The sequence below is a fragment of the Pimephales promelas genome, chromosome 12 (genome assembly GCF_988280905.1).
Source record: "Pimephales promelas chromosome 12, fPimPro1.hap1.1, whole genome shotgun sequence".
Lineage (NCBI taxonomy): Eukaryota > Metazoa > Chordata > Actinopteri > Cypriniformes > Leuciscidae > Pimephales > Pimephales promelas.
Window position 1 is genome coordinate 6,627,258 of NC_142780.1, and position 25,142 is coordinate 6,652,399.

Sequence of the window (25,142 nt, forward strand, 5' to 3'; positions counted from 1 at the left end):
GCGATAGGATTTCTTTTAAGTCATCGAAACGCTCCCACTCTCTGGCTGACCTTTTGAACCCGTCGCTCGGAACGCGCCATTCCCGAGCCACTTTAAATGTCACCTTACTTGTGCTCAAACATTGTTTATTTGCAGTCCCAGACATGCAACCCGATAACACCACAAAAGAGTCGGTGCGAGACCTGCGCCGATGGTTATATGTCAGTATCCTCATACCTTTTCAGGCGTCCGAACTGTACAAAAGCGTCCTCGTTCAAAAACCCAGGCAAGGTCAGTGTGGATTAGCCACAAGTAACCCTATCAGGCCCCGCACAATGCTTACAAAGACCACTGACACTTGCTGTCAACAGACTCTTTCGAGGGAACTCTATCTGCTCGGCCCGCGGTTATTGGACTACCTGGACTAGGAGGGGTCGGGTAGCCATTTCCAATTGCGCCTCTTTGTGCCTCCTTTTATTTCGCTTTGATTTAAGGTGACTCATTCGACTCATCAATCAGGCCGTCTAGAACGCTTGTGCGGCGGAGACTTGTCCGGCGCGTAATTCCTATCATTTGTGGCTATTCTCTTCTCACATACCTCTCTTTGTGCTCGAACTTCCGAGAGGCAGATGAATGAGACAGAAGCTTAATTCTACATGACATGGATTAGGTGTGTTCCCATAGGATCAGCCGCTAGAGCCAACAGAGGGAATAAAAGTCTCGTTCGCACTTGTGTGTTAGGAGTGTTTTGTTTTAAGAGGTGTTGGTGATTGGGCTTGGCCTCGGTGGAGAGTGAGAGGCTGGTCGTCATGTGTGCTCCTTATGAAGACAGTGGCCGGTTGCATAAACTTCTTAGACTTGGTGCTCTAATTGATTCTTTAAAACTGGTCATAACCGACTGTCAGTTACATTAAAAAAGTAGACTGGTCAAATTTATATCCGGAAAGTAAGACTGATTAATAATCACTTGAATAACTGCTAGTTGTTCAGACTTTTAAGACAGTCCTTAAAGGGATACTTCACATTTTTTATTCATATTAAACTGAAACTGGTGCGTCTCAGGTGATGCGGTTATCACTCCGCTCAAGTAGCAGTGCTTTGCCTTCTGAGTATACAGTTTCAAATATATATAATATATATACGGTTAAAAGATGGCTGTGTCTCATGTAAATCATGTAAATAGGAAAATTTGACAGCACGCATGGAGATGAAAAAGGTATGTATTGACTTATCTAACTCTGGGCGATATGGTGAATAAGCTAAAGTCCCAAAAAGTCAGAGTGTTCCTTTAATGACAATAACTTCCCCTCCCTCTTGCAACAACTTCTCTTCTCTGATGACATGCTTACTGGCATGAGGGTGAGGCAACCTGTCAATCACACACTCTAAAAAATGCTGGGTTGTTTTAACTCAAATTTGGGTCAAATATGGACAAACCCAATTGTTGGGTTAAAATGACATTTTAAAAAAATTACAGTTGAAAGTGAAAGTTGGGTTAAAATTTTAAATAAAATGTTTAACCCAACATTTGGGTTTGTCCATATTTGACCCAGATTTGGGTTAAAACAACCCAGCATTGTTTAGAGTGCATAAGATCCACCAATAACTAACCACAACTATCAACCATCCAATCAATTACCCATTCATACTTGGCGACTCACGGACAAACACGATATTCTCCATTTATTGTAACCAATTAAAAAAAGAAAAACATTGATTGAGATTCGGGAAACTCTGATTGGTAAATCTCACTGACATCGGGTCATAGCTTAAAGGGACTCTTTATTTATTCTGGTGATAACTTCACAAGATCAACAAGGTGTTTGGAAAAAAAAAACAGTTTTTTTATTGATTATAAACACAAATAAGAGAGTAAACAGTGACAAAATGCATCAATAAACACAGTGTGTGTCATTGTACCTTTTATTTTGTTTTGAACTGGCCATTGATTAGAAGTTTACCATAATAACAGAGATTATTGGCCAGATATATCACTTACTTGATATGTTATGTGATTGGTGGATGCCATACCATCTGACTTTTTCATTGGTTATCTGTAAGTTTGAATTTAGTCCTTGTTTGTATTTAAATGAGCCTTCATACAGCTGCAATCTTTTAGCTCTCATGAAGGTGTATATGCCGTAATGCGTTATAGCAAATACATAGTATTATCTTCTTTTTTTTTTTTTTTGCAAAATTATAAATTGCATTTAAGTAATAACAGCAAAATTACCAGGTTACCACGAAAGAATATGTGTTGTTCAATCTGTGTGTTGCTATCTGTTCACGAGGCAAGAATAACTTTTGTGCAATGAATTTATCAAGAGTACCATCGCATGGAGAGAAAAAGACAGTGCTGTTGAAAAACTAACCTCAAGTATTATTAATTGTATAGAGTTTGGGCACCCACCGGCAGAAAAATAAATTGCCACCTATGCACCCAAGGACAAAATTTAAGTCCCTCCCTATTTTTTTTTCTTCTTGAATACGCTTCACAATAGGAAAGAAAAGACAATAGCAACTTTCACTGCATGCTGACTTTAACGCTGTGTTTATGCAACCAGCCCCAGAACATGAAAATACAACAAACCTAAAGAAGACCAGACATTAAATGATAAACAAATGAATAGTTTGTGCATTGCTTCACACATCAGACGTTCTATTGCATGCTGGACAGGACAGAGTGATCATATAGCCTCATTTAAATCTAATACTCTGTAACAACCTTCTTTCCTACGAAAAGTTAGGGTTGTTGAGAAAATGCAAGTGGCATTTATCATGCTTTCAGATCACTGGAGCTCACCGTTTAACCTCTTGACAAATTGTCATTTTAATTGATTAAACTCAGCTCAGGCGATGGAAGAGGGTAATTTAAATCATTAAGCTGCAGTATATCATAAAGCCAGCAAGTGTGCTCGCACTGGCCTTGCAAATATTTAAAAAAAGTATAATTCTTAGTCTTCTCTCCCAAAATATATATATAAAAAATGTGAATGTATGTCCCTCTTACACTGTTAATTTTCCTAAAGTTTGAATCATTCTTCAAACATGTTCTCTCACCAAAAAGGTGGCAGAAGAGCACTCCGTTTCATTGTCTTGAACATCCTTATTTGTCATCTACCCATACATGTCTATGGACATACGGAAATGATCGTTGAGGACACCAACTCTGTTTGGTTGGTTGGTTGGTCATTGTGAGTTTGCCAGAATATGTTCCTGGATCAGCATATTCTCTTGTTCCTGGAATAACATTCCTATATAAAAAAAAAGTCCTAATCCTATTCCTACCCCTAAACCTAACTATCCTGAAAATTTGAGGGTAGGAAAAACTGATGTAGAAGCACTTAACCCTGGTTGTAAGCCAAAACTTGACATAAACTGTAAACGTGTCCGTCAAATCTGGTTGATTGGAATGTTGTTCGAGGATCAACAAAGTTGTTTGGCCCTCACTTGGTGAAATCACGTTCACCCTGGTGGGACTGTGACTTCCATCCACCTATAGTTACAGTAGCCCATGGGCGCTTCACAACTCTATTCCAGACAGCGACAATCTGGCACACATCTGGTACACGTGGATTCCACACGGCCCAGATATGGGCCGGATCTGGGCAGGCAGACTCTATGTTGCTGTCTGGAATGTAACCCAATATGTAATTTGATACAGCATCCACAAGGCTATCTCACGACCAATTCGTACGAATTTGTACGAGTGAGTAAAAGGTGGCTATTCATACGAATTCGTACAACCTCACTCCTATCCCTACCCCTAAACCTAACCCTACTCATAGGTTATCCCAAAAATTTGAGGGAAATGATAGGTGAATAACATTGATGTAGACGCACTTGACCCTGGTTGTAAGCCTAAACTTGACATAAACTGTAAACTTGTCCCTCAAATCTGATTGGTTGATTGGGATGTTGTTCGAGGATCAATAAAGTTGTTTGGCCCTCACTTGGTGAAATCACGTTCACCCTGGTGGGACTGTGACTTCCCTACCCTATCTCACGACCAATTTGTACGAATTCGTGAAAAAAAGGGGCTAATTTGTACTAATTCATGCGACCTCACTCGTACGAATTTGTACGATTTGTCTAAACCCACGTGACTGTTATGTTTAGGGGCGGGGTCAGGGGTAGGTCATTCGTACGAATTCATACGAATTGGCTAATTCATAAAATATGTACGATTTAGCAAAATCGTACGAGTGAGGTCGTACGAATTGTTACGAATTAGCCACCTCGTAAAATTCGTACGAATTCCCGTGAGATCGGGTTGGACTTCCACCCACCTATAGTTATAGTACCCTACCCCAGACAGCGACACTGTCAGACCAGATCTGGCACACATTTGGTACACGTGGATTCCACACGGCCCAGATGTGGGCCGGATCTGGGCAGGCAGACTCTATGTTGCTGTCTGGAATGTAACCCAATATGTAATTTGATACAGCATCCACAAGGCTATCTCACGACCAATTCGTACGAATTTGTACGAGTGAGTAAAAGGTGGCTATTCATACGAATTCGTACAACCTCACTCCTATCCCTACCCCTAAACCTAGCCCTACTCGTAGGTTATCCCAAAAATTTGAGGGAAATGATAGGTGAATAACATTGATGTAGAAGCACTTAACCCTGGTTGTAAGCCTAAACTTGACATAAACTGTAAACTTGTCCCTCAAATCTGATTGGTTGATTGGAATGTTGTTCGAGGATCAACAAAGTTGTTTGGCCCACACTTGGTGAAATCACGTTCACCCTGGTGGGACTGTGACTTCCCTACCCTATCTCACGACCAATTCGTACGAATTCGTGAAAAAAAGGGGCTAATTCGTACTAATTCATGCGACCTCACTCGTACGAATTTGTACGATTTGTCTAAACCCACGTGACGGTTATGTTTAGGGGCGGGGTCAGGGGTAGGTCATTCGTACGAATTCATACGAATTGGCTAATTCATAAAATATGTACGATTTAGCAAAATCGTACGAGTGAGGTCATACGAATTGTTACGAATTAGCCACCTCATAAAAAATTCGTACGAATTCCCGTGAGATCGGGTTGGACTTCCACCCACCTATAGTTATAGTAGCCTACCCCAGACAGCGACACTGTCAGACCAGATCTGGCAAACATTTGGTACACATGGATTCCACACGGCCCAGATGTGGGCTGACTCTATATTGCTGTCTGGAATGTCTGGATTTTTCCAGTTTGCATCAACAGAGAGACTGGCTCTTGTCAGTATGTAACCACATATGTAATTTGATACAGCACGGACAACGCTATCTCACGACCAATTCTTACGAATTTAGTAAAAGGTGGCTAATCATACGAATTCGTACAATACCTCTAAACTCCAGAGATGGGTAGGTTTATGGGCTGGGTCAGGGGTAGGTTCAATTTATACGAATTGGCCAACTTGTAAAATATGTACGATTTCGCAAAAATCGGACAAATTCACACGAGTGAGTTCCACCACGAATTCGCCACCTCGTAAAATACTTTACGAATTGCCGTGAGATAGTGTTGGCATCCTCATCCCGCGGATTTGTTCCCACTGCATTTAAAAGAGTAAGAGGAAAAAGGCAGCTCGCTCTCTCTCGCTTTTCTACTCTCGGAAAGCATTGCCGAAACATCCATGGCTTTCTACAGCATGTTAAACAAATTGAGACTGTGTGCGGCGCTTCACGACTCCATTCAAGCCGGAGATGCAGAGCGGCCGAGGAAGCAAACATCTGTGTTCCTCCACACACTTCATCAGAGGCACAAACGCTGCTCGCCCAGAGGAACGTGCTTACAAAGTGATGGGGCTCAGGGTTTTTCACTGGGGGCGAGGTACTGATTCGAAACCCCCTCCGCTGCCAAGCGTATGGATAGCTACTGATTAGAGGTCTGGCGAGCTCGCCGGTGCCAGTTGGGTGAGATGCCGGCTGTCGCCACCCCTCCTCACCCCCGTAGGGCCCACTGGAGAAGACCAAAGACATTCTCCCCTGACAGAATAGCACATAGCCTCAAACCACCAGGGTCAGAGCATTGAGAGAGCAGTATCTGCACGCTGCACCGGCACCTTGAAAAAGACGTGAATTATCGCAGAGACAAATTGCTTTTTGTGTTATGCTTATCTGCGCTCTCGTTTGCTCCGGCTCGGCTGAAATTTGCTGCTTTTTTGTGATGTTCTGCATTGGACTTTTCTCTCTCGTGAAAGATCTCACTCGCTGTAGACACATGATGAAGAGCAACTCTACAAACGTTCATCTATTTCTTACATTTGTGGGCCTTCAGAGGGTAGTTCAAAGCCTGCGTTTGCCACGTTCAAAGTTGACACGGGCCGTTTTAGCTATATACTTCACGTTATATTTCCATGGAGCTCAGCTTCACCAGCTTCATACAGATTCACCATTGAATCAAAAATGTGTATATTTCACTCCACCAACGATTGCCTCACAGTGATTCTGAGGAGAGCATCTGTCCAGTATTCAACGCAGTGTTTTGTTTCAAAGTTCAGATTGATCTGGACACAAGGGTGACACAAGGGTGGTGATGTTTCTAAAATATTCAATATAGCAACCTACTCTTTAGGGACTGTCCTTTTTCCCATCTCTCTCTTTCTCTCTCCTCATACCGCTTTTGCAGTACCAACAGACACACATTCATAAGGGAAGATCAACATACACACATGCACTCTCCAAGATTTACGCACACAAATACATGCATATGTGTGGGCCAAAGAGAATTGTACTTCACAGAAATAGCACTTCAAACCCTGTCAGCTGCCCGGCATTCACATTTCAGAGTTAAGAATATAAAATCAATAATCATTTAGTCATAAGGGTAAATGAAGTCATATAAGATCAAAGTATACCCTTTGGCCACTGAAGTTGCACTGAGTAATTTATCTCATCAAAAGGCAGAACTGCTAATCCCTGTGCCTTTCACTGGAGCTGCCACAGCCGAGCTGTATTATCCTTGAGTAAACAAGTTTGAGGAAAAATATGAAAAATCAATAGTTGTTTCCTTCTATCCAAATCGATGGCATGCATCATAAATCTGACTCTGTAAGGAGCCTGTGTGTGTGTGTGTGTGTGTGTTCCAAGTGTAATCAGCTTTATTGAGCATAAGGACCCGTATAATTACAGATTTTGTCAGTAAAACTTGATCAATGGCCTAAAAGGGCTAGTGAGTAAATGTTCTATTGGGAAATCCAGCTGATTGTATTCACTGTTCACTGACAAACTCACTCACTCACTACATGTGCAATGCTTGCACAGAATAATACGAATTATTATTATATGACATTATTTTATATGATATTCAGTATATATTATATCAGCTGTTTTAAACTGAATACATGAATTATTAAAGGCCTATAGGTTAGTTGTATTTTTAAATATTCATATATAAATATATTCAAATTCATATATATATAGGGCATGTGTAATTGCATTTCAATTTTATGCGTTCAAATGCATCATATGGTCATATAAATAAGGAAATTATAAACACATTAATGGTCTGTTCAACAATATAATGAAAGGGAACCTACTGTTTAGCATGAGCAAATAACAATATCATATTGTCTGCAACATTCCCAATGTCGTAAACGAGTAAATGTGGAAAATGGGAATATTTGAACCGTTTTACGTTTTATATATATATATATATATATGAAGAGTTCAGATGCAAAAGCCTCTAAATGCCATTTGAAATTTTCTTCTAAAATGACCATTTTTATCAAACTTGTATATTTAAGTTCAGTAATTTCACTTAAATGGCAATGAAGATTACCTATTAATTGTCATTTAAGTGAAATTACTGAACTTAAATATACAAACTTGATAAAAATGGTCATTTTAGAAGAAAATTTCAAATGGCATTTAGAGGCTTTTGCATCTGAACTCTTCATATATATATATATATATATATATATATATATATATATATATACACATACTGTATATAAAATGTTTTCAGGTGCGAGTGAGCAGCAACACCATGCAAGCCTATTGCCTATTGTCAGTTAATTCCATAATTTCATGTTTAAAGGCTTCTGCCGGTGAATTGGATAAGGTTATTTCACTGATACTTAGCTGCAGTCTTGGGCTGAATTTCCTATAATTCCATCATGTTTGCTGGGACTAAAATATCACGAGGGTTTCTAAGTATGGAAGTTAACCTAGTTAACCTACTGCCCCCTGCTGTGCGGCGCGCGCTCTCACTCTCAGCCCCGCGCGCTTCATCTGTCCTCTGTGAGCCGTCATCGACACATTAATCCCAGTTTTTACAAATCACTTTACCAAAGAAAATTTGAAAGAAGATACAAACAGTGCGGAATATAGGTTACAAATTAGACCTGTTATGAATATTATAAATAGTAATAGAAAAAGGGCTTAATAAAGACATTATATTTTCTAATTAATTGTAGCCTGTGCAATAAAAAATGAAAATGCTTTGTTTTAATTCGAACATTTTTTTCTCACCACTATCACGATTATTTGATATTAATTTCCCCTTGAATATAAGTTTAATTGATATTTCTATTCATTTCCACTAATCTTTGAATAGGTTAATAGGTAGACATCTTATAATTGCTAGCCTAATATTTTTTATTTATGTAGCCTATGTGTGTTATTTGACAGATGACTTTACGGATTTTAATTGTATGTATTTTTACTCAATACATTAACTGATATGTAGGCTAGGCTATTTAATTCCAATAATTTAAATTTAATAAAACGGTAAACACTTTGAAATTAAAAAGAATATATATAATAATGGATCCAGGATTTGCCGATACATTTCTTCACCGCCGGTTTAACGAGTCGAATAAAATTTAGATTAATGTAAAATGTATATAAAAATAATAATCATAATAATAACAATAAAAGTCAAACAAACATATTACAAATCCCTTTCCGCTTTTAGTCGTTATCACACCTCATTGTTTATTTCATTTATAATTTCCCAGTGTGTGTTTTCGTGTCATGAACAGTGACGTGTTGAAGAGAAAGTATTCCTGAATTAATTCTAAAACATGTTACAGGTATGTGGAAGACAAACTCGTGCTGTCAGGACGGAAGACCTCCTGCGATTAGAGAGGAGAAATATTACGGGCTGAGTGGAAGAAGACTCACACCTCCCACCGGCCTGAACGCGCACTGCTCCTGCAACAGTACACACACAAGAGCAGGACCATCTGCAACACACTCACTACAACATGCAGCATTTCATTTAGTCTTTGCTTAAAAAGTGCATAAAAATGGATAAAGTGCGTTCAATAATTGCAAATGAAATAACAGATTCTGTCGGTAAAGGTGAAGGTGTAACGAAGGTTTCAGCTGGTTGTATTTACTGTTCATGAATTGACTGCACAATTCACTTAATGCATATTGGGAAATATCGCTGATCCCATCTAATAATAATAATAATAATAATAACAATCAATTATAATCATGATATGTGTGTTATTTTAATACGCGTTTTAAACGAAAAAAATGCCTAATTTAATAGTAGGTTCATTTATTTGGATATATATTAGCCTATTGCATGCATTTCATCATGTGTTGTACCAAGCCTAAATTAAAAAGGAAAAGCTATTTTGTATAGGCGTAATTACAAATGCAACATCAATATGCAAATAGAACTGTACATAGCCTACATGTAGTTTATTACTACTCTTATGTGTTCATTGGCATTGCAAATACATGTACTGACTGGCTAATGTAAACCTCTTCAGCAATTTTTTTAAAGAAACAAATGATGTGGCGTCGTGTCATCCGTCAGCGACTGAAAATAAATCAAAAAGAAAGAAAAATGCAATAGATAAACGACGGGAACGCGACGCCGAGAACGCACGGGCTGCTTTCAGAGCGGGTTTTGTTCCGGAATTGCATTTCACGAGAGCGCGAGAGAGGGGGCGGAGATGGAATATTTAGATGAGCTGTGATTGACAGCTCCTGTTTCTCCAATGCTCTCAGAAACTCGCCTGCTCCTTCCAGCAACTCTTCACTCTCCACTCCCGAGCACTACAAACAAACGGACGCTAGGGGATCTCCATGACGGCTCTCTGCTGATCGCTCCTTTTGCGCTTTTATTTATTTTCTTTTATTAGTTTATCCCTGCGCGCGGCGGTTAAATGCGCTGATTCTATCGATCAGCTCGTTTTCTGCCCTCCTGCTTTCCTGTACTGGAGAGAAACTCGAATAATGTCCTATCCTCAGGGTTACCTCTACCAGCCCCCGGGCTCTCTGGCGCTGTACTCCTGTCCGCTGGCCGCCCCGAGGAGTGAGGAGCTGGCCCGGTCATCGTCCGGTTCAGCGTTCAGCCCGTACCCCGGATCAGCTGCGTTCACAGCCTCGGCCAGCGGATTCTCCAGCCCTCTGTCCTACTCTACAGATCCAGCCACGGGATTCCCGTCCTACATGGTAAACAGCCCGGTTGTGGATGTAGAGCAGTCGCCATGCACAAGTCATTGTTCTTGATAGGAATGCATGAATATTGCATGATTGCATGGTTATAGTTTTGGTCGTGGGTTCGAGAGTTGCATGCATGCGCGCGCGCGCGTGTGTGTGTGTGTGTTTCAAAGGGAAGCTCGTGCTAGTCATGAATACAAATACGCTCGGTGTTACTCGGGTGCAGAATTCAGCTGGCCACAATTTAAAAGTTCATTTAAATCGCAACAAAGTCAAGAATAAAATCCGTCAATACGCGCTTATTTATTAGAAACAATAACAGCGCGTCTAATTATTTCTATCTTAGGCCCACTTTTACACTCTTAATAGGCCTGATCTAACCCGCATTATATTTAGACAATAGGTACAATTATTGTATTGGGATATTTTAAAATTAATTGTAAGAATAAAAAGTGTACAATTGCAGAGGATAAATTTACTGAGTTGAGGTTTGGAATGATGCGCAGTTAAATAGGCGTTATTTAATCGTCAATTGATGAATTGCAATGCTAATGACATGGCACATGAAAGCGGGTAAAAACGGTCCATATCCAGTGGTTTTCTAATAGGATTTGTAATGCTGCGCTTCACTGATATGCGTCTGACACTGAAAGAGCACTGGGAAAGTCAGCCTGGTGATTATGCAAAATGGCTGCAATTACCCATTATCTGTTATCCACCCCAGTCCCATGTAATTGTGCATTCTGATAATTGCATGAAGGATTAATCATTGTTTATTGGCTTAATTATTATTTCTATTATATTTTTTGGTTACACTTTATAAAAACATTCATTAATAACATTAGCATTGTATAATGCAGAACAATGTGCATTGAAATAATGATTCATCGAGAAAATAATTATTTTAAAATTCAGTGTTTGTTCATGAATTAGCCTATGAAGTTGATTTAATATTGATAATATTAAAAGATGACTGACAGAAAAAAAACATATTTTTGAAGGGGTCTCCGTATGACGCGCACACAACGGGGATGGCAGGAGCCATAAGTTATCACCCGTACGGGAGTCCCGGTTACCCGTACCAGCTGAATGATCCCGCTTACCGGAAAAATGCCACGCGGGACGCGACAGCGACGTTAAAAGCTTGGCTGCAGGAACACAGGAAAAACCCTTATCCCACGAAAGGAGAAAAGATCATGCTGGCTATCATCACGAAAATGACCCTCACGCAAGTGTCCACCTGGTTCGCCAATGCCAGACGGAGACTCAAGAAGGAGAACAAGATGACATGGGCACCGCGGAATAAAAGTGAAGATGAAGATGAAGACGACGGCGATGGAGAGAGAAAAGATGAGCGACCGGATAAAACCATGGACAACAGCGAAGCGTCTGCGGAGGACGAAGGTAAATTATTATTATTGTTGTTATTTGTTATTATTACACCCGGATTTAATTTAAATCGTTTACGGTTGGGTTGCATTAAAATAGAGTGTCAATGTTAAATGACAATGCTATTTTATAATTGTACAAGTAGCTAAGACCTTGACGTCGTAACGCAATTTTAAGAGTTCTGGAAGCTATATTCGAGACGCGCAGTCAACTCATTTTCGGTGTTGTTTTTGTCTACAGGGATCAGTTTGCACGTCGATGCCCTGACAGATCACTCCTGCTCAGTGGAATCGGACGGAGAGAAGGTCACGTGTAGGACCGGGGACCTGGTTTGTGATTCTGGACCTGATACCAAGGACAAATGCGACGCGAGCGATCTCGACACGGGCCGCGAGGAGAGGCATAGAGGCCCGTCACCCAAGCCGGTGACCTCTCCCCCTCTGACTGGGGTGGAGGCCCCTCTCTTGACCCATCATCACAGAGAGGACACCCGAAACAGCACCAACAAAACATGCCTTGACGGTCAAAACCAAACCGTCAAACCTAAACTATGGTCATTAGCTGAGATCGCCACTTCGGACCCAAAGCAGCATCAGCACTTGGGACAGAACTGTCCCCCGGGCGTTGGCCTTTTGACCTCCACGGCGCCCAGCGCGTCCCCGGCGGGCGCAGTCTACCCCGCCACTTCCATATTGGGAAGACCTCTTTATTACACCTCTCCGTTTTATAGTAATTACACAAACTATGGCAACTTCAGCCCGCTACAGGGCCAAGGGATACTGCGCTATAATTCAGCTGGGGAGGGACTTCTGCACAAACAGAGTTGCGACTCCCTTCTAAAGACTAATCCAAACCAGACTGAACAACATTTCAGGGCCTCCAATGCAGAATCCAAAAAAGGTGCGTAAAGGGTGCATAATACTGTTGATCTTCGCCAGCTGTTATTTAACGAAATGCCTACTAATTCAGTAACTGTTAAATGCAACTAATATAACCGCGCACTTGATTTAATTGGTAGCCACTTTTTATTATAGAATCATGATGATCACGTCGCGAGTTTTTGCTTTTATTTATTTTTGTATTGTTTTTTTTTTTACTGATTCTCATAATCGACCGGTATCGACAAGGCTAATGTATAGGAAATACTATTTAAGCTTTCAAAACGGTGTAGTCTGTTTCCCTTTACTAAAATGGGTTTGCATTTTCTACAGACCCCACCGAGGTTTTCACAGTAAGACACCAGTCTTACCTGTCGAGTTAAAGACGAGGACGATCGTTCAAGTAAGTCGCTATTTTTACGTGCAGTTTTTTTTTAATCACAATTGGAATGTTTCCAAAGGCCACTTCCTCATTAGTTGTATTGTTGTTGTCACACTGTTTTGATTATGAACACGAGGCCTTCCGATCTACTAATACTGCAAGGTCTTTAGAACATGGATTTTTACATTCTACGCAATAGTTTTATTTGATTCTTTTGTTTATTTCTATCGTAATTCAACTGATGTAGGTTTTGTTTCCTTGGTTCACAGGTAGGTGTCACAATTGCTTTGAACAAAGCGAACAAGCCATCACCTCTCTCTCTCTATCTCTCTCTCTCCCCAAGCTGTTTTAAACTAACATTTGCTCCTTACGCGGATCCTTTTGTGTGCCACTGTACACCCACGGACTACAGAGCACCTGCCTATATTACAATAACACGTTCGATTAAGGGAAAGAAAAGAAAAGAAGCAAGAAAAGAGGCATTTTATTAAGGCACAATAGCCAGTCTGGTTTGGATGAATCTTTCATTTATCGACGAAGTACTTTTTTCCCCCCAACATATGTGACTTTTCGATGAGGAAACTTATTTCTCAGGATCCTTATAGTAGCTTCATTGCCACCGGTTACATGTACACGCGGGACATTATAGACTTATATAAGACTTTATGTGCTAGAGGTGTGAAGTGTAAACGAGAACTCGGGACTGGTATAAACTTGACTAAGAGTGGAATACATTTGATATTTATTTTTGTAATGCCTATAATTTATGCAAGTTGTATTGCAATGGTAAATGAACATTGTTTTGTAAATAAATTATGATTGGTTTTTATTTAAAAAAGCCGAAGTTACACAATGTTGTTAACAAGGAGACTTTTACTAATTTATATCTCTGATTGTAAATAAAATGCGCTAGTCTGCACTGGCACTATTTAGTGTGGACTATTTTTGAAAACTTGAAAACATTGTAATTGAAGTGTCATTTTTTTCATATCCTTAAACACATTAGGCTTTATAGTATCGTGTCGAAGGCCTACTACATGTAACAGAAATATTTAGACCATTATGCATATTTAGGACAGTATGCGTCATTTAGAATTTACACCGAAGTTTCAATTTTGTTAATTCCTACAAACGATTATTTCAAATATCTAGTGTCTCTGGATATGAAGCGTGAATGTTGAATGTGATCTTGATGGCAGTGAATAATAGAGGCTGCTAATAATCCAGGCCTTCATCTATTTTTCAGCATGATGAATACAAGGCTGGAAAGGAAGCGTTATGAGCTCCCGGCGGGGTTTTAAGATGGTCAGTCGGGCTTCATTAAAGACCGATATTGAACGATCCATAAAATCGTGTCTAAACATCTGCCAGCTCCAATGGGGCCCGCGCGCCTGTGTGATGCCAATGACGTCTCTCTTATTGTAAAAGCGTTAGTTAAACAGATTACTGCGGCTCACTGTGTTAACCTCAACAACCTTTCGATACACCAATTATATTTGTGCACAAATATAATAATAATAATAATAATAATGATACAATATATTTTTACAAATATAATATAATAATATGATATAATAATGTAATATAAGAAAGGGATAATGCATCATAAGAGTAGCCTATATATGTATATATAGTTAGATAGCTAATCGTGTGTTATGTAAATATAGATTTTAAAGGATTAATAACTAAATTACTGATATCAGTGATTCTTATTTTATTAAAAATTCACGCGCGTTTAAAGCCTTAAAACATTCTGAATTCAGGTCAGCTTTTTCCACACTTCAACACACTTCAAATGACATAAAGCGTTATATATATATATATATATATATATATATAACGGTTTATTTTGTCATTTAAAGAGTGTTGCGCTTGTGCGTAGACATTAGACGTAAACTATTGAAATTCAGCCTTTAATCTCAGGTGGGATCCCGGGAGGGATCGACGACTGTTGTCGAAATAGCACCACAGGCGGTTTCCATTCATACTCCCTTCAAATGTCAACATTTGTTCTTAATAAAACGAGTTATTGTTTCTTTAAAACAGCCTTTGAAAACATCAAAGAAGTTCAGCCACCTCTGTTTGATTGCGATCAGGTAAAGGAGCGCAATTGCGACCGTTAGTAATTGGACATATTTGCGGCACCAAATTTAAATTTTAAATAAGATATTTGACAACTTCAGTAAAGATTTATTTTGATATGTGATAGTGATACAAATGTGTTCATATAGATATAGCATACAGGCCACGTAATATTGCGTTTACGAGTTGAAATAGGCTAATGCCATAACTGTATCGATCTTTTTAATGCAGTTATTGGTATTTGTTAATAACAACAATATATTTAAAACGAAAAAGCTCAAAGCCTGATTTATATGATAATAATTATATTATTATTATTATTATTATTATAGTTATTTTATGAAAAATATCTGAACCCCTCTTTCTCTCCGTGTGTGTGTGTGTGTGTAACACATGCTGACCCCACATAGTTCAGTGAATCCAACTGGAGAGGGCAAGCGCATTAAGACACTTTCTGAAAGCAGCCTCTAATGGTCTCCCTATTCTGCACCTTTTATCTTTACAACTTTAATCTACCATTAGAGTCAGGTCGTAAATAACATTGCAGGTCAGGAAAGGAGAGAAAAAGTATTAACAAATCGAGTACATGTGGGTTTAATAAGATACATCAAAGTCTCCGAAGCTCTAAAGTGAGTATTTGGTCGGTTCTTCCATAAAGGTGTCATAGAAGATGTCCTCCCATTAAACTGATCAAGGCACGAGAGAGAGTGTGTCCACTCTAGACTCTAAATAAGATCATTAGAGCCGTCAGCTTACCATTCGGCCTTTAAATGACTATGCGATTCCGAGCCAAATACAGTAGATATACCATCTAAATCCATCGCCTATTTGTTTTTTTTTTTAAGAAATTGTTTTAGTATCAGCTGTTTATTGCGCGATATTTATCTTCAAAAATGTTTCACGTTTAGTTGTTTACGCAGTCGCATAACGTTTTTTTTTTTTATTTTGTCAAGCTGTCAGTTTAAAGAATAAAATGTGCTTTTAGAAAGTGCTTATAATGCCATTATTGCTAAGATTTTTTTTATTTATTTATTTTTTTGTCCAGGGAAGGATATGTATTATATGTGTGTGTTACTTTGTAGAAAATGCATTTCCATGAATGATCAAGGAGGGTTGACTTAACCTAAATAGTGGCAAAATGACAAAGAAAGCAGAGAGCGAAGAAAGAAAAATATTGATGGAGAGTTAATGAAGGGTGTGGATGGCTCAGTAACGTGCTGTAAGATGAGGGCAGGCCTGGGGAATGCTATTTTTTAATATGTCGCTGTTTGCACTAATAAGAGAGGTAACTGAATATCTTTAAATATTCTCTCTCACACGCTCAATAGTTCTTTTTTAATTAAAAGCTATAATAATAAAAGGTTCAAATGGGGGGAATATGATTACAAGCACTTAAAAGCAAAGACATACTTATTTAATGTAAAATTACTGTTGCATATGTTTCACGTGCCATGCCATCTATTAAAAACTATGCATTATATATGTGCGCTTTACCTTCGTTTTTTTATTTTTTTTTATTGTGTAGCCTATATTTTTTAGCCTAAAGCCTACAAAGTGATGCATAGGCTACTCCATAACATTATTAGTGTCTTGCACAGGCTATACTTTCTTATGAGTTTGTATAAGCTTCATCAGCTTGGAATGCTGCGATTATTTTACAACTATCTCACGACCAATTCGTACGAATTCGACGCATGATTAAAAAGTGTCTAATTCGTACTAATTCGTACGACCTCACTCGTACTAATTCATACGATTTGTCTAAACCCACGTGATGGTTAAGTTTAGGGGCGGGGTAAGGGGTAGGTCATTCGTATGAATTCATACGAATTGGCCAATTCGTAAAATATTTACGATTTAGCAAAATCGTATTAATTCAAACGAGTGAGGTCGTATGAATTGTTACGAATTAGCCACTTTTTAATCATTCGTCGAATTCGTACGACTTGGTCGTGAGATCGGGTTGGGTTCGACACAATCCAATGATCTGATTGAATCTCCCATGTCACGTTTCTCACTGCCAAAGTCTCCCCGTGGTTATATATAGTGTGTATAACTGTACATGTGCTGTTTTAGTATGCTTTAAGACAGACCATGTGCATATCCATAAGCTAATTCATACGCCAGCACCATTGCTGAGTATTTTCTCCTTAAAACTGCAGAGAACCGAAGAGTTTGAAATCGCTGGCGTTTCTGACGTCACAAACTACCGTTTAACCATTTGACGTGCAACGTGATCATCAACTAGTGGATCTCTGAACTGGTGCCAGTGAATGGATGCCGGGGTTAATTTGCATATTCATAGAACCGGGCTAAATGAGGCAATGGTGTAGAGTTACATTCAAGCTATTTTAAAGCATGACTAAAACGTTTCAAGGGAAAACATTTAAATGAAACGTTTTAAGGGATACAATTATCGACTACAGGGTGACTTTAACACCGGGATATAATTCAGGAAAGATGACCATGTTAATGAGTAGCATATAGGCTACTCTCATGAACGAAGACACACACATTAGCGCCAAATGGACTGGGACTAAAGTTTAAAATAAGCCTGCAGTTCCCGCCAGTTTTCTTTTTCCATCTGTGCCTATCTTTCCGTGGCACATTACATTTCGGTCATGCCTCGCAGACAAACACAATATCCCAGAAGAGCCGCGTGTGCGCGTGGGAATGTTGCAGACAACGGCCATTAAGGGCACTAAATGAAGTTGCACCAATCTCAGTGCTAATTAAAATTCTGCTCAACGGCTCCCGGACGGAATGCAAATGGGCCAGTTGGCCTTAACTCGCGGTTCGTCGACTAAAGAGTAGGACGGGGGCAGCCCGAGCACTTTTTCTCGTTTTAGAGGGCCGTGTTCAGCTGATAGTATCTGCTCTAGCCAAGCTCGGGGTCAGGCCAGAGCTTGCCACTAAGTCATTAGCTCAAATTACTCTGCTAGTTTCTCTCAAGTTGTGCAGGGCTCAGGCGCTAGATCTCCCCCGGCTGCTGCCCGGCTGCTTGTGGCTCCCTTGGAAGCCAATACTCTCCTAGGGGATCAGGGCGGCATTAACCCCCTATCCCCTCCCTCGGAGACTTCACCGATGCCCGCTCTTCCACTGGACAAATATAGCAGGCCCGAATTAATGCGACTGGAAGATCAGGATCTATCGGGTAGCATCACGCCGGCCAAATCCCTGCAGGATTCTTGACCCTTTGAAGTTCTCTGTGAGTTTGCTTACACAGAAGCTTACAACGCTAAGTCGGGTTTCAACAAGACTCGAGGAGGCAGCCTCCCGTTTTTAAAGTGGAAACTACAAGACCCAGAATCCCTCGTTCCACCCGTTGCCCGACCTTTATGATATCCAAGGCTTGAGGGGAACTAGATGGGATGGTCCTATATCTCACATATATTTCCGTGAGACTTGAATGTGGCTTCGGTTGAAGGAAAGTTGTAGATCTCACTTTTCCCACACTCTCTAATCATCTTTCTTCTCCCTCCACCCCTTTCCGTGTAATTACTGATTGAAGGTTATTGCTTCGGGATGCTAACTAATTGTATTGCGTGTGTATGTGTTAAAATGAGGCAATAAGCCAAAACCAGTTTTGCTTCGGGACTTGAAGTGACCCAACGTAACTAAGATTTTTTTTTTTTTTTAGCATAACAAAATGTTCTTTTAAATGAATCACAAATGCAATTTGCTGCTGGCAAGATGGGCTTTTAACAAAATATGTCTGTCAATGCTGTATAATTGCGCCAAAGAATAACACCTACAATGCACTTTTAATTTCGGTTGCGTCCTTCAATCGTGGGATGGGAGTAAAAAAAAAAAAATGCAGAACTTCAGTCTATAGATTTAACAACAGCCCTGGAGCTGTCAAACAACTATTGGATGATGCGAAATGACATGTTTTGCGTCAAATAAACGGGTAGATCTGCAGCAGGTAACAATGAGGAAGGGTACACATTGTTCATTTACATATACCACTGACAATATTCAAAAATGACTGAAAATCAGTGGACTTATTCTTTAATTCATACTGTATTAGCTCAACAACACTCAAAATTATGAACATTAATATAGGAAAATAGGACATTGAATTGTTAGAAATGCTTAAACAGCAGCAGACAGGAACAAACATTGGGCTAAATATTGTATAAAGCTTGCCTAAGGTTGAGTGTTTCATGCTAATACACAACACACTGTGGTTGACACAATTCCTGTTTATTCGTGTTGCAAGTGAACCCATATTTTTAGTCTGCATCATATTATCATGAATAGTCTTTGTGGTTTTAAAGGCGTGTCACAACCTGTCAAACTTGTTACAGTTTTGTAATTTTATACCAACTAACTGCACGATTGGTTAGGTTGAATCCATTTTTTGGATTCCACCAGTTGAGAAATACTAGCAATGAGAGGCTCATTCATTTTAGGGATTTTTTCCATGGGTAAGGGGTTCAATCAGAATCATGAATTAATTTGAGAGTTGAATAGTGCAACCGACCAATCAGAATCAAGTATTACAGAGATATGTTTAATAATAACTTGACCTCAGAAAAAAAAAATGGTACAGAAGCTATCACTAGGATGTCACCCTTTAAAAAGCTAAATGTACACTTTTGGTACAAATATGTAAATTTGAGGTTCTAATATTTCATCCCGTTCTCATCCCAAGGCGTCATATACCACGCTTTTGCCAAAGCGTAAACATCCAACACACATGGCACCCTTTAGCGTCAATATGAGACGCAGATATATATGGGGCAGAAGGCGCCTCCTGGTGGTCTAACCCTAACCCTACCCCAGACCTAAACCTACCATAACCGAAGCGTGTTATATTTACGCTAAAGGGTGCCATGTGCGTTGGATGTCTACGCTTTGGCAAAAGCGTCGAATATAACGCCTTCGGACGAGAATGCGTTGAATATTCACTCTTTAGGTACAAAGGATTATGGAAATGTTTTTTTTATTGAATTAATATAATTTAGTTCGATAATATTTTTTATTTAATATTTTTTATTTTTAGGGGATTTCATGGTTTTAAATTATATTTATGCTGTCATCTTGTTGCATTGACTTTAGCCATCATTGGAATTTAAGTTAACTCAACTTATATGTATTTGTTGAAATAACTTGCAGTAAATTGAGCCAACGCACTGTCAATTAATAAGCATTTAGATTTTTTTGTAAAGTCAACTTAAAAACATATTGTCATATTGAAAACATAATTTCCTGTTTTTTTCCACAACCATTAACCAAGCCTAATTGACATAAAATAGTAATTTTTCCTCAACATCACAACTTAACTTTTTGAGTTTACCAGATTACATTGCTTGCTTTGACTCGAAGTTCTAGATAGTCTGTGCATCATTTCTAGATTTTTTTGAGTTTTCACAAAGCATGTTGACACGTGATGAGAAACCAATACATTCTCATCCTTTAGCGTCATATAGACAAAACAGCGCTATACTACGCACATGGCACCCGTTATCGTTAATCTAACACGCGCTGTGATGGTTAGGTTAAGGTGTGGGGTAGGGTAGTCTCATATTACGCGAAAGGATTTATGGGTTCGCGTGAATATTAACGATAAAGGGTGCCATGTGCGTAGTATAGCGCCGTCTGACCTCAGAGATGTTTCTTCTGTGCCGTGTCTCCAACGGTTGCTCCGCGGCCCCAGCTGTGGCTTCTGGCCTTCACACAGAGACGCAGAGAGATCAGCAGGTGGATGAGCACAATCAAACGACATGCTTTCTCTTTCAATTCTGCTGTGAGGAATTTAAAACGAGCATGACAGAGCATCGTACCTTTTCCTCCCGCGTCCTCCCTCGAGTTGCGTTTGCCAGATTTTCTTGTTAAATGCTATCTGTCAGGTTTATCAGCTAATTAGCAGCGGCTGCCTTTAAAGCTCTTCTCTGTCTTTCCCCTGCCTGTCGTCTTTTTTTGAAGAGAGTTTATTAGAGTTTTCGAACAATGTCTAGGGAAAGCCAAGACACGGGAGCAACTCTCAGAGCTCTTTAATGTGACAGAATCAACATCCGCTGATGTGAAGCAAGACTACAAAATCATCACCTGGAGAAGCCAGCTGCATTTCGATTCATGTTTCTCAAACTCAACGACAAGTGAGAAAGAACAGCGATGAAGAGATTTCAAATACTCAAATAAAAACTATATAGACAAATAGACATATTTGAAAATAAAGAATCCAAGGACTAAATTAATAGGACTTTTTTATGAAAAATGCTATGGAAATGTGTTTAAATTTAATTTAAGAATGTGTTCTCAGCTTTATAGATTTATTTATAATATATGTATATATATATATAACATTTTTGAGTATATGATATATAAACATGTTGTATTCAGGGTGATTGGAACACTATTTGCCATTGAGATTACTTTGAAAAAGTGTGTTTGTGTGTGTATACAGTACACATTGAATATATATATATATATATATATATATATATATATATATATATATATATATATATATATATATTAGGGGTGTCATAATATAGCGCAATACAACAATATGTATTCTGGATAGGGTTGGGTATCGTTTGAATTTGAACGATTCTGATTCCGATTCCAATTCCTTGTTTCGTTTACGGTTCCTAACGATTCTCGATTCCGATTCTTTTGAGAAAAGAAAAAAGTTTAGCTAACCTTGCTAACCAACGGCCTTTCTGAAGGAAATAATCCTTTCTGAAGGAAATACTCCTTCTGTCACAAATACTCCTTTTGTCACAAATTTTGCATTTTGCCGAGATTTCGTTATTTTTTAGAAAAGTGAAGCCACACTTTGGACCGCCGATGTAAGCTACTCATGTCGTGCGGTTATGCCAACATTTCTGGTAGACGCTTCTTCGTTGGTGTTGTTTCTTATTCCGGTCGGCGGACTGTGAATATCAAAACTAGGAATCTAAATTTTTACTTTTGAACGATTCCGGGAAAAACGAAAAGTCAGTCCCGGTTCCAAACGATACTCGATTCTCGATACCCAAGCCTAATTCTGGATAGGGACATTCAACCAAAATGAAAATGACTGTGTGAGAAAATGTTTTAAGTGTACAGTTTAGTGCCATTACTACATTTAACTATATGTAATGTTGAATAATGTATAATAATGCAATGGGGTAATAGTTGTGGGTCCTGATAATGCCAAATCAGAAAATACTGTCTGATGTTACCAGTAAAAAGTGTTTTAAATACATCTAGTCAGTGAAAAAGTTCATCGGAAATAATTCTGTATTTTCAGCTTCAGAATCATTAATATTTGTATTATATATATTGATTAACCTTGTCCCATATGTCTTGGAGTATTGGAATCATATTGTATCGTGAGTTCAGTATTATGATATGTATCGAATCGTGACATGAGGGTATTCTGCACCCCTATATATGACAAATATTTGGATGCACTTAGCATTAAAAAAGTAACCGTCAAGTGTTTGTCTCCACAAATGACAAAGCACTAATTTGCCCAACAATAAATGAGTTGTTTTAGGTGAGTCACAGCATGACTTACAACAAAAAGTGTGGGCAGACCTCTTGACATTTCAGAAAACAAAGAAAACAAGCACAGACATTGATCTTCTGTCCTTGTGAGCATCTATTTATACTTCGGTTGAGGTCAATTTGAAGACAAACTGCATGTGGTGAGTTGTCATGAAGATTGAGAAGCGGAGTGCCAACAACTGCAGCCAGCTGAGCTTCTGCGTGTGTGAAAATATGTGTAACTGGTAGGTTTGAAATAGTATACGGCCAAAATGCTTCCTCAACACGGTCTGGGACTGTATTTTCTCTCATTATTTAGCATATTTCAGCAGTGGAAATGTCAAGAGTTCAGCCTCAGCTCTTTTCCTCAGAAACCCTCTAAAGCTGATATAATTCAAAGCCGAGAAGCTTAAAACAGCTGAAAAGTATGAAAAGTAGTGTTTACTTTGGTCTGTTGCAGTTGGCCACGCGGCCGTGCTTACACACGCTACATAAATCAGCGCTTTCTCGTTTCTTATTGTCTGAGAGTTCTCGTGACGATTATTCTCAATTACTTTCGACGTGTCTGCGAAAAAAAAAAAGTATCAAGAGACTGTATTTAACTATGTTATTAAGTTATCCAAAATGAAAAGTGATTAGAGAGTGCAACCAAAGTACAAGATACAAGGAGGCAAACGATTCTCTTGATGGGATTATAAAACGATGAACCACTTCAAAAAGGTTAATCTGCATATCTCATTAAGAATACACTGGTTTTAAGTCCACTAATAACAATAATGGTGTTGAAAAATTAATTCCCTGCGTAGCATTCCACTTTTATACAGAAAAGCGAGAGTTATTAACCATGAATTACTTTTTTTCTTAAGTACATTTAAAAGCACGATTAATTGCCACAGATGCGAGGACGAAAGCAGCTGCTGCGTTGCCTTTGTAATGTATTATGGGAGGAAATAAAAATGTATCTCCAGGGGTAGTCACTGCCGGCTCTTTTCTTTCTTTCTTTCTTTCTTGGTCAAATTTTCATATTTTCACAGTGCAACCATGCAATAAACTCTCAACTGTGCTTTTGATAAGTAACATACAAAGGAGTGATTCACTAGTTGAAAAGGAAAGAAAACTCACTGTCTGCTGTATATTACCAAAGGTCTGGGATCAGTTTCACATCAACACATCGTAACAGAGCCCCACACATATTCACACAAACATACACACATATCAGTCTACACTCGAGCACAACAGCAACTGTGTTCAGAAGAGGAACTATCCACATTTATCTTACTATCTCGGATTGTTTTGAAATAAATGCAATGCTATTCACTTTCTTGACTACTAAAATACATTTTTATTCAAAACTGGTCTAAAGATGTGAAATAACCGGTCTTCCCAATTAAATAAAGAGTTCATCTGACTGTATTGTTTGAAATGATTGTCTGATAAGAACTTTTTTCTCAAACGATTGATGATACAGTGTAATTTCATCCACTTCATCACATTGGGAAGGAGACCGGAAACTAAACATCGTCCTCACAATATTGATATTTATGTTAGGAAATGGTTAGGTATGGGACGTCAACTGCTAGTTGTCTTTTTAGAGGCCCAAGAGGATATACAATGGGTTTATTGGACCAGGACTTGGAAACAGGACTGGTTTAGAGGATTCAGTCAAATCATTTACTTCTCATGAGATACATGTAGTTTGTCTGTGCTTGAAACAAGGGGTCAAAACAGTATGGCTCTGTTTGCCCCTCCTGGTAGATCCGGTAACTACAATATCGGACAACCAAAGAGCATTTTTCTCTATTGACAGGAATTCGGATAAGTTGGTCTGAACAGTAAAAGACGAAGACATTCAGCTCATTTGATGGCAATCCAATTAAATTAGGAGTATATTCTTGCAAAATAGATTGAACGCATCTATAAGCTAGTGCAAGGACTCCATTGCTTGAAGCAGGAGATTTTATTAACGTTATTTTTTAATGTTCTCTGAACATTCTACAAACAAATACAAACAAACCAACGCTCTCTCACCACCAATTTGTATGAATTCTTACAAGTCAGGTCCTACCCCTAAACCTACCCATCAATGGGGTTTAGACAAATTGTACGAATTAGCAGCCCGTTCTCATCCCAAGACGTCATCTAACTGACGCTTTTGACCATACGTCAACATCCGGCGTTTTAGGGCACCCTTTAACGTCAGTTAGATGACGCTATCTAATCCTAACCCTTCCCCAGACCTAAACCTACCCACGTCATCTAACTGACGATAAAGGTAAAGCGTCAGTTAGATGGCGCCCTAGGATCGCCATCTAACTGACGTTAAAGGGTGCCCTAAAACGTCGGATGTTGACGTATGGTCAAAAGCGTCAGTTAGATGATGAGACCGTGTTGGAATTAGCCACCTTGTACTCGCTCGTACAAATTTGTACGAATTGGTGGTGAGATAGCGTTGAATAGTACAAATTCGTACGAGCGAGTATGTGGTGGTTAATTCGTACAATTTGTGTAAACTCCAATGATGGGTAGGTTTAGGGTAAC

General features: G+C 39.1%; 1 protein-coding gene across 1 annotated transcript; it reads left to right on the forward strand.

Annotated features, from left to right (window-relative positions):
• The first annotated feature begins 9,967 nt into the window (after positions 1 to 9,967).
• On the forward strand, positions 9,968 to 13,965 carry irx2a (iroquois homeobox 2a). Its single transcript, XM_039655135.2, has 5 exons — positions 9,968 to 10,403; positions 11,393 to 11,795; positions 12,021 to 12,680; positions 12,992 to 13,061; positions 13,310 to 13,965. Exons 1-4 carry the CDS (start codon positions 10,185 to 10,187, stop codon positions 13,039 to 13,041), a joined length of 1,332 nt encoding a protein of 443 aa, XP_039511069.2. The 5' UTR covers positions 9,968 to 10,184; the 3' UTR covers positions 13,042 to 13,061; positions 13,310 to 13,965.
• The last annotated feature ends 11,177 nt before the right edge of the window (positions 13,966 to 25,142 follow it).